We start from the raw sequence: 13,287 nt of genomic DNA, 5'->3' as shown, positions 1-13,287 counted from the left end.
CACACTGCCTCCCTAAGCGTATTTTATGAGTTACTAATGAGTATCTCCAGAGTATAGCTGTATCCCATTCACACATTCTTCCTACTGATCATTTGATAAATTCAAAACAAAAAATTTTTGGTTCCTGGCGTTAAAACATCTGGCACCAAACTCCTCAGGGTTGCAGAAAATTCCTGAGCTAGCTATTCAGCCCCAATAGGCTGCAAGAATAATTAAGTAGGACAAATCAGAAGAATCTAGCTGTTACCTGATTGACCATGCCATTAAGCTGCTCAGAAAGCTGGCGGAGACTTTCTGTCAAAGAGAGAGACCTGGAAAAGGAGCAAGATGTGTCTCTTAATAAGGCAGCTTGATAATACAATCCTTACATTTGAGGGTGGTGGGGATAATATTTTAAAAAGTGCAAAAAGATGACTCACCTATTTTCTTCCAAGGCAGTTGTATGAATATCAGAGTCACAGGTCTATGGAATAAAACAGAGACAGATGACTTAATGTCACAAAAAATGCTATGCATGCACATACATTAATGTAAACCGCATATAATTTTCAGTAATATAAAATCAGTTGGTTGACACATCCTACTTTTTGCTATTCTATATTTATCACTGCAGAGGACATAAGCCCCAGAACAATATACAAAATTAGAGCTAAAAAAGATTTCCTTTATCTAGTATTTCAATCAACACATTTTCAAACATCAAAAAGGCAGAAGAACTAGAAACAGAGTGGTGTTTTTGTTTTTAAATGAAAGCTGCTGATCACATGATTCTAACAAGAGCCTGAAGGCTGGAGAAAAAAGTGCTTAAAGAGCCATGCTGCTACCTACGGCTCTAGAACAAATTACCTCTTCCAACAACATTATGCCTAACAAATGAGCAAATCGTACACCTCAGATCTCTTTGTATACTGTGGATCCAAGTCCTTTCTCAATTGACCTGCATCACAATTAACCTTTTGGAAAGCCTGGGCTGCTCTCAACTCATGCTGAGCTTGCTTCACAAGTTAAATAATCCACCATTTGATGTTCAGTACAGGTGACACAAACATTCACAAACCTGTGGCAGGTGCATGCTAGCAGGACCTGGAGCGGCAGAGCTAGGCACACTGTTGCTGTTAGACAACGTGGGGACACCAGCAGCAAGTTGTTCAGCATTATGAGTGGAAACACCACCATCACAGTATGCCTGTCACAAAACACACCACAAGGATTACAAGCGCCATGCAGGTGGGAGGGACACAAATGAACACATGCAAGCACAGAACTTCTGCAAGCATTTGTCAACCTTAAATGTACTCCATAAATGTGCACTTTCCTGGACAAAGCCACATCCACCAATTTTTTAAAAATTATGCAATCCTGCAGTTTTTTATGGTGGCTTCCTGCAGACATTAATACTTGCACTCTGTCTGCTGTGGAATTATGCACATACTAGATTTTCTTTGAGGACAATAAACAATGACTAGGCTAAAGCAGGATAGAAATTGACTATTCGCTTCAACAAAGTTCACATCTCTGTGAAAAAGTGCAATCTGGGAGGAATGGAAAAAAATGAGTTAGTGACCACGCAAGTGGAGAAAAGCAGAAAGAAAAGCATCACTCCCAAGATGTTGCACATAACTTCTAAAGCAAGGAAGTCAGAAAGTAGCACCAGAAAATATATTCAGATCCAAGGAAAACAGGGATACTGGACTTGCACCCATTAACCCTAAATCCGATTTTTATTAAAATAATGTAACATCAAAAGATTGGCTAGAGACAAAATATACTCAGTCCTAGAAAGCCCATGGAAGAAGTTATAAGCTTCTAAAGAAAAGGCAATGGATTGTCCCTTCTTCATTCTGGCCTGCTCTTATGTCCCTGTTGTGTGATTACAGTAACTGTAATCAGGTAAGTTATTACACCTTAACACACTTTTAAATGTTGCTAGAGTGACTGGCACCCCATATCCCAAAATAACATGCACTTTCAACCTTCATTTTAAGATACTACCACAGCACACAGGACAGACAGAATGTCATCTGTTAGTTTATCAAAATATGCACTTTGTCATCTGACATAGCCTGTGTGTCATTCTGGTCAGTAATGCAACACACTAACCCTAGGGACAAAAGCAAAGTCACAAACAGAAATATTTTGGAACTGTGGCATGCAACAGGCTTCAAGGAAAAAGAAGAAGCTTGTGTGGGTAACATGGAATTGTTGAGACTCCAGTCTGTCCTGACACATCAGAATGTACAAGCTGTGCCATCCAGGGCCGTCTTGACAAGTTTCTGTCCTGACTAAACAGAGCTCCAGAGAAGAGGAATGACTGATTGCATTGTAAAGGCACTAACAGAACTAGCTCAGCTGCCTGCCATTAATCTTTTCTACTCCAGTAGTGTAAAAAAAAAAAGTTCAAGTCAGCATTTCAATCAGGCATTCTACCAAGATAGCAAAAATTCTCCATCTTGCTACAGCTTCTGCTGAAAACAGTAACATCCTAAAGGACCTTCTGCATTAAAACCATCTCAGACAATATAACTTATGCAGCAGTTCTGTTCTGCAAAACATTTCACCAAGATCTCATTTTTCCTCACCACGTGTTATGCCGATTAATATCCTTCCCATTTGAGCATGGCAGCACAGCTCATTCAAAGCTGCCAAGTACATTCCTGACAAAAGGAAAACTTGAACATGAGTTCAAGCACTCAGGTCACTGAATCTCATAATCTAAATGACAGATACTGGCCCATCATCCTACATTTGCACTCCACTAAAGTTAGCCTAAAGGATTAGTTCTATCAAACTAGAATTAGTTCTATTAAACTATTATCCTGAGGTCAAATGTCTTCACTTGGCAAACAAGAATTATTGCCTTGTAGCAAGGACCAGCTCCTTCCTTGTTTATTGCTACCAGATTTATCCTAAAAGACTCAGGTTGATACATTCTTATTTCCAAAATACAAGCCTCTGTTATTTTAATGCTATTGTTGAAGCACTGAAGTTGAGTGGCTTTCCAAAGTTAAACTGGGGCGAAACCCAGGTTATCTCAGGACCAAGCTTTCAAAGGACTTTGAAAATATCATTCCTGAGAAATAAAAGAAGGTGGACACACGTTTTCTCACAGGATGGCCAGCTTCACTGGAGATGTTGGATAAAGAACATTTCTGTAACTTTTTTTTGCCTATGAACAGGTTCCATTGGAACAACATGGGACTACATCTCAGCTATAACTGGCTCAAAAGGAATACATCAGTGAATTATCTACTATAGTACACAAATTCTACTTTTTTGTCCCTGACATAGGAACTTGTATGCTTACCTTGGTCATCAAATACAAAAATGGAATAGAAGCTTTGTTTAAATGGCACTTTACAAATGTAAAGTTACTTTTTGGTGGACATCTGAAAACGCTTAAAAACAAGGTTTTATTTCTGGGTTTCTATTACAACTAGCATTTTGTTTTAAACAAATAGAACCTGGGCTAGTCAAATCAGCATATACACAGCAGCAGTCCTTGAAAATACAAGGAATAAGAATACTCCAGAACCTATAAACACTTGACAGAAAGCATGCCTAACTTCCTGCTTAGGCATATCTGAATGTATATTACTTCCCAGACTTTATCACTTGTGCATGTTCCATCACCTGTCAGAACATGAGCTGGCATGAATAACCATACAGCTCATCCACCAGGCTGAACATTTTATTAGAGATGAGTGAGAACTTGCCCTTTGTGATGAAATGCTTCTAAATAAAAACCACGTACATGGAGAAAAGAATATCAAAAGAGCAAAAGTCATACTCGGCCGGTAGTCTGCAGTGAACAATGCCAAGTGCATTCAGTTACTATCACCCTGGAAACAGGAAATGTTGGAAGTAGCTATCTCTACCCAGTCCCCTCAGAGATGCCTGACATTACTGCAAAGCAACTGCTGTAAGCAAAGCTATCTTTAAAAAGTCAATGGCCCTCCCTTCCCTCATGCTTGAAACTTGAGCCAAGCCAAGGAAAACACACATAAGAGCAACAAGAAAAAAAACCAGGTTAAAAATAGGTCTATGTTAATGATGACAACAACATTCACACAACTGGCAATGAACATCCCCAAATGAAGTTCTATTCAACCCACCCACAGGTTTTAAAAAAAAAATCTCTCGTTTTAAACAAGATCTGAAGCATGCAGTATGGACAGCAAACCAGCCGGACAGATTATTCTGAATGCTGCCTCACCTTCCTCTTGTCCAATGAAGGTATGGCTACCCCATTGGAGCGGTTAAGGTCTGACACCAGCACCTTCAGAATGTTCTGAATCTAAAGGAGGTGAAAGAAAAGGGGAAAGAGAAACAGCTGAGAAAAGGGACAGAATGAGAACACTGGTCAAATGGGTTCCTGAAGCCAAAGGAAAAAGAAAAATAGGATACTGAGATCCTAAGAACATCTAGATGAAAATCATTTCTGAAATCAATGGAACTTATGTGCAAGTAATCTGCTCAGGAACAGGAAGCAACACTTGCCCAAAGCATCCTCAGTGAGCATTTCCCAGAATACAACTACAGGATCAAATGCCTAGTTTATCTGACCTTATTTATCCTATCAATGTAACAGTGAGAAACCTATTGTAAGGTTCAGTTTCTTACAACTTTTAACTTTACCTTCAAGGACACTAGAAGTGTAAAGAAGATAGTAAATCACTCACGTTTTCAGGAGACTCCCTGCCGTCATTAATTGGTGTCTCCGGCCTACTTCCTTCTTTACCTTTGCGTTTCTTCTTGGCTCCAGCTGTTGTTCCAGGGCTATTCTTCTGCTGATATTCTTTCAGCTGAGAAATGGAAGAAAAGCTTGAAGTTAAACTAAGTAAACCTTCTATGTCCAAAAACTAAGAACTACAGTAAGACGTATTTTGTGTTCTAGTGTGAGGTGATTAGGAAAAGGATCAAGCATGCTTACTGGATTCCACTGGTAGTGATGTAATTACCGTACTAACTAAATGCATCATCAATATGCAAGAAACTTACTAGAGCTTTTATGCCTTGTTTTGTGTTTGGCAAAGCTCCATGATTTGAGGTGATTTTAGGTTCAGATTGACCTCTTGAAATGCCCATTAACTCCATTCCCTAATCAATCGCAACAAAAAATGTAGACATGAGGCAAAAAATAATGCCTATCATGGGTTAATAGACTATTCAGAACAGAGAGGTAAGTACATACTGTTTAATGCCCTAACCTCAAATGTAACAAAACCACCAGATACGAATTTTGCAAACATTTGCAGTACCTCTAAAACAAAGTAAGTACTTCTAATCAAAAACTAGCCCATAGGGTCATGTAGCCATAAGATAGCTAGCTGACAGATGTAGGAAGGATGCTTTGCTAAAGCCCCTTTTTCAGGTAACTTCTGTTGCTGTGCATCTGGAACAACAGAGACTATAGACTATCTCATGTTGTTTTGTGACCAATGGACTGTACCTAAAGATTTTTGGATTATGCTTATCCTGGCTGTATATCAGCTTCACTAAAGTGCTAGTAAGATGGAAATGGTCTATGCTTTATAGGAAAACTGTTCACAAGTATTGCAATATTTTATTCTGTTATATCCTATCATGTGTTTTGCTTTATTCTACTGTACTGGTTTAGTGCTCAAGATCTTTGCTTGAAGGAGTTTATTAATAAAAGAAAAGGAAGAATGTTAGGGCATTTCAGGAAGAAAGACTACAATTTCAGAAGAAATAATTGTCCATAATTAAAGCTCCAACATTGTAGGAACTACAAATATGTAACCTAAGATAAAATTCCTGCATCACTGAAAGGGAAGATTTGCTGCCATTAATTTAACAGCTACATTATTTCTTCCCAATACAACAAACTAACCCTATTCAGGAGACTCAAATGTAAGACAAAACCAAACTCCAAAGGAGTATTTTGACAGAGGATTATTTACATATTTTCCTTGGTTCTCTGATTTCACAAATAATGCAATAGCACAATGTGCTTTGAGCACTATATCAAGTTGACAACAAAGTAATGACCTTAATATTCCATCTGGTGGCCAGGTGTACACAAATGCTTAGTATGTACCAAGCGCCACTCCTTCAACACTCCTCAAAAACTACTTTTGCAATTTTATCCTCAACACTCTACACCCAGATATACCATGCCTTCTTCCAGTAAGTGACCCATACCAACTTTCCAACAGACTTATTAGTTCTTGACTTTTACTGCTATCCTGAAAACTTCACATCTTATGCCTCATCGCTCTAAATGTGACTCAGCTAATAGCTATAAAATCCACAATACAAATTAAGAAATAACTGTCAGCGATTAAAAGCACAAACATAGCAAATGCAGAATACTGAGGAACAAAACCCAACAATATAATCAGCTACAAAACCTAATACCATCGAAAGCACTTTCAACCATCTATTCTGGGCATCTAACAATCATTAAAAATAAACAACTGTGAAACTTCTTGGAAAATCAGTTTCACAAACTCAGCGCTATTCAAAAGAAGGCCCTGGTCTCTGTTAGCCACATTTCAGCCAGTGGCAGAGCATGGCATAGGACTTATGACAAGGATGTTGAAGTGAGGATAGTTTCACATGGGAGAAAGTGAACACACTGTTGTTTCTAAAATGTGCAGCCTGAGCACTTCTAAAACATCTCTGTCCCAGAATATTCACACCCCAAAGTACAAACATGAACTGCATTGAGTCCTAAGGACCTGATATTACATGTCATATACACAGCATATAAAATGCACTTTTCCTGGGACCGTTAAGGCTTTGGGACAACCTGTGCCTCTAAGAAAACTTTTTCCACAGAGCCTTATTCAAACCGGGTTGATTCACCAGCATCCCATAAGTAACCTCCCAGTATAAGAACCCCCCATACTGAGTTGTGGTTGTCTTTGATTCACTGGAGTAAATCTATGGCCTATTTGTTGTTTTTCAGTGCAAACACACACTCCGCGTAAGCAGTTTCACCCAAAACCTGAACATCAAAGCCAATGAAACCAGCCCTTCTAGTTCTTCTGAACTAAGTCCCAGGAGAACCAGAAAAATTAAACATCCAGATTTCAGTGTTTATACAGTGAGGCTTGCTACTAAATCCTATGCATTTTATTTTGAAGTAATTTGCTCTGAACTTAACAGAATACACTCCCAAGCACTCGTTCAGAAGTCAATCCTGGTTTGCTAGGAACATGTAATCAGTTCTACCCTAAACGATGACTGGCAAACATGTGTGTTTGAGCAAAGCTTCTTGATTTTGATAAAATAATTAAAAAGCCAAGTTTGACTTTTCAGTGTTAAAATGGAACTTGTGGCCTAAACATGGCATTTATTTCTGTACAAACCTGAAGCCAGGCTGCTTCCTTTTTATGTTTATCATTTGTAAGTTTTCTATATTCTGTAGGCTTCTCTGGACAATCTGATTAATGGGAAAACAGGTTATTAAATGCTTTTAAATAATCAGTCCTAAGCTGATGCATCCAAATTTCATCAGAGTGTGAGACTGAACTGCATTTAGGTCTAACCCCAAATCTGAACAAACTCTGGGAGTCCCTACTGCCGTCACCATTTTATAATCCTACAATATCCTCCACTGTAACCCTTAGAGGAAGAGGTGCTAGACAAGCCTCTTATCCTAGAAAAACCAGACAAATTAGTTATCTAATAGCCTGTAATGGTGTCTCTATCATTCAGGGAGTAAAGAAAATGCAACAAGGACCATGCTCCTACAAACAAGTAAAGGCACTGGCCTTCTCGAGACTGGAAGGTGCGATGGTTTTTACTACTGAATGGTCCTTATTTACTACTATAGACAATCAAGATACTACTGAAGCAAGGCTACACCTTAAACTTTTGGTTCTCTGAGGCAGAATTCAGCTGACACTAACACCTCCCTCTTGAGACACACAACTGCTGACCAGCACATGGTACACAGTGACAGCTGTTCTGGTGAATATTCATCCTAAAGAAGCCTCATGGGCACAAAGGACCATCTTGGAGATGTCACTACCATTTTTGCCACAGGCGGATTTTCAGTGACAAATTTTAAAAGCTGCCTATGGCGGCAAGTTTATAATACATGCATGATGGCACTACAAGTTTATGCAACCCACTCTAGGAAGCTCTGCACAACAAGCATGTGAGCACAGCGGCATCTGGGGAATTGTCACTGACCACCTCTATTACACCAAAGCCAAAGAAGTAGTGCAGCATGACCCAAATTTCATCTTGGGTGGTATGGCTGCAGTTGCTTTGCTCTGAAGACTGACACTTCTTACAGGACCCAATGAACATACAAAGGCTCCTTCAAACTCATACATAAATTAGGTGCAAAACTTAGGAGGGCATTCTTTTATTTACCACCTCTTCCTCTATGGGTTACAGTGGAAGATATTGTAGGATTATAAAATGGTGAGGGCAGTAGGGACTCCCAATGCTTTGGAGGTTCTGCTCATCTAGCATCCATAAATCATACAGTGTGGGGGAACATGTGTGTGTAGCCCTGCAAATCTCTTCCAAAATATGTAGAGAGAGGAATTAGAAAGATGGACTTTAACTCGACCTCCAGGTTATTTAAAGGGCTGGGGGAGAGGTGTTAGCTATATACATAAAAGTGTGGAAAATGACTTTCATGAGTCCACAGAAGTTCACAACAAAAAAGGAATGGTGTGTTGGGAAAGGCCGCAGAAACAAGTTATCTCCGACACATTCACGGCCTGTATATATTGCATTTAATAGCACAAGTCTTTTACCTTCCTCCAAAACCCACATGGTGATAGGAAGAACACTCCCAGGCATTCAAAGCATGTGTCTTAAGTTAGGACTCCTCCTCTCCCCCCCATGTGCATTAGGAAATCCTCTCAATGGAAGCATTTAAGATGGTTGAGGGGGGGGGGGGGCTTTCTCACCAAACCAGGCATGTGTGTGTGAAAATCCTTTCTTTCCCTAGGAATTCAAGAGATGCAACCATGGTATTTAACAAAAAGGGAACTGTCACCAAGGCTATACAGGGGATCCTCTTCCAGGTAGTCAAGGTATATTTAAGACCTTAAACCTAAAAGAAAAGGGTTCTTCTTACATGCATAAAAGGGGTGCAATCCAGCAAGTTTAGACACCAGGGGTTCTCTTCCAAAACAGGGATTCTCTATACGGGGATTCTCTTCCAAAACAGGGGTCTCACCTCCAGGCCCATAGCTAACCAGGCCTGGCCCCCTGATAGGGCTTTGGGGCCCCTCACCCCCATGCCCACCCCCTCCTATGTGATTTAAATTGCGCCACTGCTGGTCCCATGCCATTTCAAGGGCCCACCTATCAGCTGATCGGCAGTCTCACGTATAAATCAGGTGCAAAACTAAATTACACAGGAGGGAAGAGGGCCGGCCCCCAGCCTCTCCACTCACCCCCATGGGCCTCTCCCCAGTAACACACCCCCCCCAGCCCCTAGCTACAGGCCTGCTCGCCTCACACCCCCCAAGCAGCGTCCCCTCTAAGCCGAGTGAGCGTGAGCTAGCTCACATCATTTTCAGCCTCCAGCTCACACGTTTTCGCCTTCGCTCAGGAAGGAGGGCCCCAGAGCACCCTCCATTGATGCAGCCGCTCACAAGACTCTGCAGCTTAGAGGGAACACGGGAGTCCCCACGTCCTATCCGGGGCAGAGGGATTCTCACGGCTTCACCTTCCAGGGATATTTAAACCTACAAGGGGGGAGGCCTGCTTTCTCGCCTCCCCTCGCCGTGCATAAGGAGGCCCGCCCTCCCGGCCTCGTTCAGGGGCAGCGACCCGGCCTCCCTCCCCAGCCCCTCAGGGGGCAGCAAACCAGGGCTGCCCACAAGGGTAGGCCCGGCACAGGGAGGGCTGGGGGCGTGCCAAGGCCCGGAGATTCCTTCCAGGGCCCGGAAACGCCCCCCCCCCCCAGCCGCCCTGTCGGACCTGAGGGGAAATATCCGGGCCTTCCTTCCTCCCTCCCTCAGCTGCCGCTTTACCTTCTTCTTGGCCGCCGCCAGCTTGCTCTGCCTGCTCCCGTCCGCCATGTCGGAGCCGGGCCCGGGCCACGTCAGCCCGCTGAGGGACGAAAGTGGGTGGGGAAGAAGAAGAAGAAGAAGGAGAGCGCGTGAGGGAGGGGAGGCTCCGCCCGCTGCCTGGCTCAGCCGGCTCACCCGGGCGGGCCCAGACGCCAGGCCGGAGGTGTTGCTTACGGCGCACGCGCGGCGGGGACGGGGCCCGGGGAGAGGGGCGGGGGGAGGGGCTGGCACGAGCCTTTTCCCGCCTTTTTTCCCCCCCTCAGTCGCGTTGCCTCAGCAAGATGGGATTTTGAGTCCTGTCAGTGGTAGCGCCTCGAAGACCATTCAGAGTTTTATTCCAGGTAATGAGCTTTTCGAGTGCAGGCGCACTTCCTCGGATAGGCGCCTGCATAGGAAAGCTCATACCTCGAATAAACTTCTGTTGGGTCTTCAAGGTGGACTCAACATTTGTTCTGCTGCTTCAGGCCCAACAGGGCAGCCCACCTGGTGTTCCCTCAGAAAAGCCTTTCCCCCCCTTCCGTAACGTGACCATTATAGGGATTATTCATAGGGTTGTTAAAATTAAGAAACTAGGAAAGCGGTTCTGTGAAGAAGTGTGCCTGCGCACCAAAGCTCATGCCTTGAAGACGCTTTTGGTGGTCTTAAAGGCATCGCTGACTGGACTCAAAATATGTTCTGCTGCTTCACACCAACGTGACCATTACAGGGATTATTCATACAGTTACGTTAAAATTAAGAAAACAGGGAAGTAGTTGTGTGAAGAAGTGTGCATGCACACAAATTTTTATGCAGGATTGGTTTTCAAGGAGCCCCTTGATTCAGACTTTGTTCAACAGGTTTCAAAGTGGCTTCCCTACGGGGAGGCAGATGTTCCCCCATTTTTCTGCATTTTAGCCTTACAGGAATTGTTTTTTGGATAGCTTTACCATATATTTCTCCATATATTCCCCAGAGAGCACTGCGTTCAGGGACAAAATATTGTCCATCCCTGGACCAAAGGAGGCCAGGTTGCGTTCCACACGAGCGAGGGCCTTCTCGGTGGCAGCACCAGAATTGTGGAATGCTCTCCCGGAGGCCATAAGGGCCCTGCGGGATCTCTCTAGCTTCTGCAGGGCCTGCAAGACCGAATTGCTTCGACAGGCCTTTGATATCTAACTGGGAGAGAGCTGCCACCCGACATTATATAGAGTACTAGGTGGTCACCATCTGAAAAGAACTCGCCTACGTTGTATATTGTAGCGATACAGCACCATGAAAAGGTTTTTTAGAAAATTTAAAAATTGTAATTCTATTTCATTGGTTTTTAACTTGTGAAAATGAATGTTGTTAGCCGCCCTGAGTCCGCTTGCGGAGAGGGCGGGATAGAAATTTAATGTAATAAATAAATAATTAAATATTTTGAAAAGTGAAAAGGAGGACATTGTTCCTGACTAATCACTTCAAACAGGTGATCACTGTGACAAATCTCATGTTAAAATGCCCCTATTATTTAAGCTGTGGTAATAGCTGCTAACTAGGAATATTCCTAACCTTCCAACCAACCCCCAAAAGAGGACATTTTTGTCAGGTTTTTTTTTTTTAAGTCCAGAGAGGCAGACACTCCCCCCCCCCTCCCAAAAGAGGATATCTGGTAATCCCAGGGTTTTTTGTGTGAAAAATATGGAAAGGAGTTAACAGGTTGTATATTAGTTTCTCGTCAGACAGACTTATTTTTATTTATTTATTTAATTTATATTCTGCCCTTTCCCAAACGGGCTCAGGGCGGATAACAACATTTTAAAAACAATATAAAACAACAGTTAAAACCAATAAAAGTGAACAATACAGTCTGGCGGCTCAGTTGGGCACATCATAATATACCGAGAGTCTCAGACATCAGATAGTATAAAACCAGTATTTCAGCAGAGGTGGTATCGCAGCATAGGAAAGGAAAGGTCCCCTGTGCAAGCACCAGTCGTTTCTGACTCCGGGGTGACGCTGCTTTCACGTTCTCACGGCAGACTTTTTATGGGGTGGTTTGCCATTGCCTGTAAAATGAGTACCCACAGCATAGGGCCAGCCAATAAAATAGGATGCCCGCTGCCTTCCCCCACACCCTTTGTTTCAGCATATTATTAATTATTATATTAAAATTAAGGGGGAAAGGTTAATGGCTGGGTTGTACTGCAGTTTCCTCTCATAAAGCCCTCCCCCTTTCTACCCTTTATTTTTCTTCATTATTACACTATTATATGAAGAAAAATAGTTTCTCCACAGAAATACCTTTTTCTATCTTTCTAATGTATTATTGTTATTTCATATTACAGCTGCTAAAGGGGCTTTTCAAAGATAAAACTACAGTACAACCTGTTACTGATACATACATTAATTTAAATATATTACAATCCCGCCTTGGTGGGGAGGGCGGGATATAAATCGAATAAATAAATAAATAAACTGTAATTCTTACCAAAAAAATAAAGAAAGAAAGGTCTCCTGTGCAAGCACCAGTCATTTCCGACTCTGGGGTGATATTGCATCACAACATTTTCATGGCAGACTTTTTTATGGGGTGATTTGCCATTGCCTTCCCGAGTCATCTACACTTTCCCCCCAGCAAGCTGGGTACTCATTTTACCGACCTCGGAAGGATGGAAGGCTCAGTCAACCTTGAGCCAGCTACCTGAACCCAGCTTCCTCTGGGATTGAACTCAGGTCATGAGCAGAGCTTGGACTGTAGCTTACCACTCTGCGCCACGGGCTCAAATCATCCACACATTATAGATGAGACGGAAACTCAGGCTGAAGAAGAATGGCCTGCCTAAGGCCACCTGGTAAATTCAGTACAGAGGTGACATTCAAACCAGTGGCCACCTACCCACATCATCCAACCTACCCAATCTCATTCGCTTAGCCACCCCACCCCTCACATCACTGAAAATGGAAAAAAATATAAAATACCAAATATTAACAATAAACAGAGTGCATCTTTTGCAGTTATGGTTTATGTGTCACTTCCATTGGTCTTGCATGATCTGTTAACTCCTTTATTATATGTATGCTAATTTGCTACTATTTACAGGTTTTACCAGCTGCTTTAATCCAATCTTAGCTATACTTATCACTCAGTTACTTATGCATCTTCTTGACTCCAATTAGCCCTTCCCAGCACCTAAACCCTGCCACACACTTCTATATGTAATGGTTGGCAAAGTCTGTTTCAATGTATCTGAAGAATTGTGCATGCACTCAAAAACTTATACCCAGAATTAAACTTTATTGGTCTTAAAGGTGCCCC

General features: G+C 42.3%; 1 protein-coding gene across 4 annotated transcripts in view; it reads right to left on the bottom strand.

Moving 5' to 3' along the window:
* GOLGA2 (golgin A2) overlaps window positions 1–10,134 on the bottom strand; it is a 48,624-nt gene extending 38,490 nt beyond the window's left edge. For 2 of the 4 annotated variants that reach the window (XM_060250502.1, XM_060250503.1), the window contains exons 1-5: window positions 9,972–10,105; window positions 4,680–4,802; window positions 1,058–1,186; window positions 420–463; window positions 248–311 (exon numbers count right to left, since the gene is read on the bottom strand). In XM_060250502.1, coding sequence (XP_060106485.1) covers window positions 248–311; window positions 420–463; window positions 1,058–1,186; window positions 4,680–4,802; window positions 9,972–10,019 — 408 coding nt within the window. In that variant the 5' untranslated portion in view covers window positions 10,020–10,105. Of the gene's footprint in view, window positions 1–247; window positions 312–419; window positions 464–1,057; window positions 1,187–4,213; window positions 4,295–4,679; window positions 4,803–9,971 lie in introns of all 4 variants that reach the window. The other 2 variants (XM_060250500.1, XM_060250501.1) reach the window with 2 other exon arrangements.
* Between the last annotated feature and the right edge of the window lie 3,153 nt (window positions 10,135–13,287).

The sequence above is a fragment of the Heteronotia binoei genome, chromosome 12 (assembly GCF_032191835.1).
Source record: "Heteronotia binoei isolate CCM8104 ecotype False Entrance Well chromosome 12, APGP_CSIRO_Hbin_v1, whole genome shotgun sequence".
In the NCBI taxonomy this organism is placed as follows: Eukaryota; Metazoa; Chordata; class Lepidosauria; order Squamata; family Gekkonidae; genus Heteronotia; species Heteronotia binoei.
This window is presented reverse-complemented; position numbering and strand designations above follow the sequence as displayed.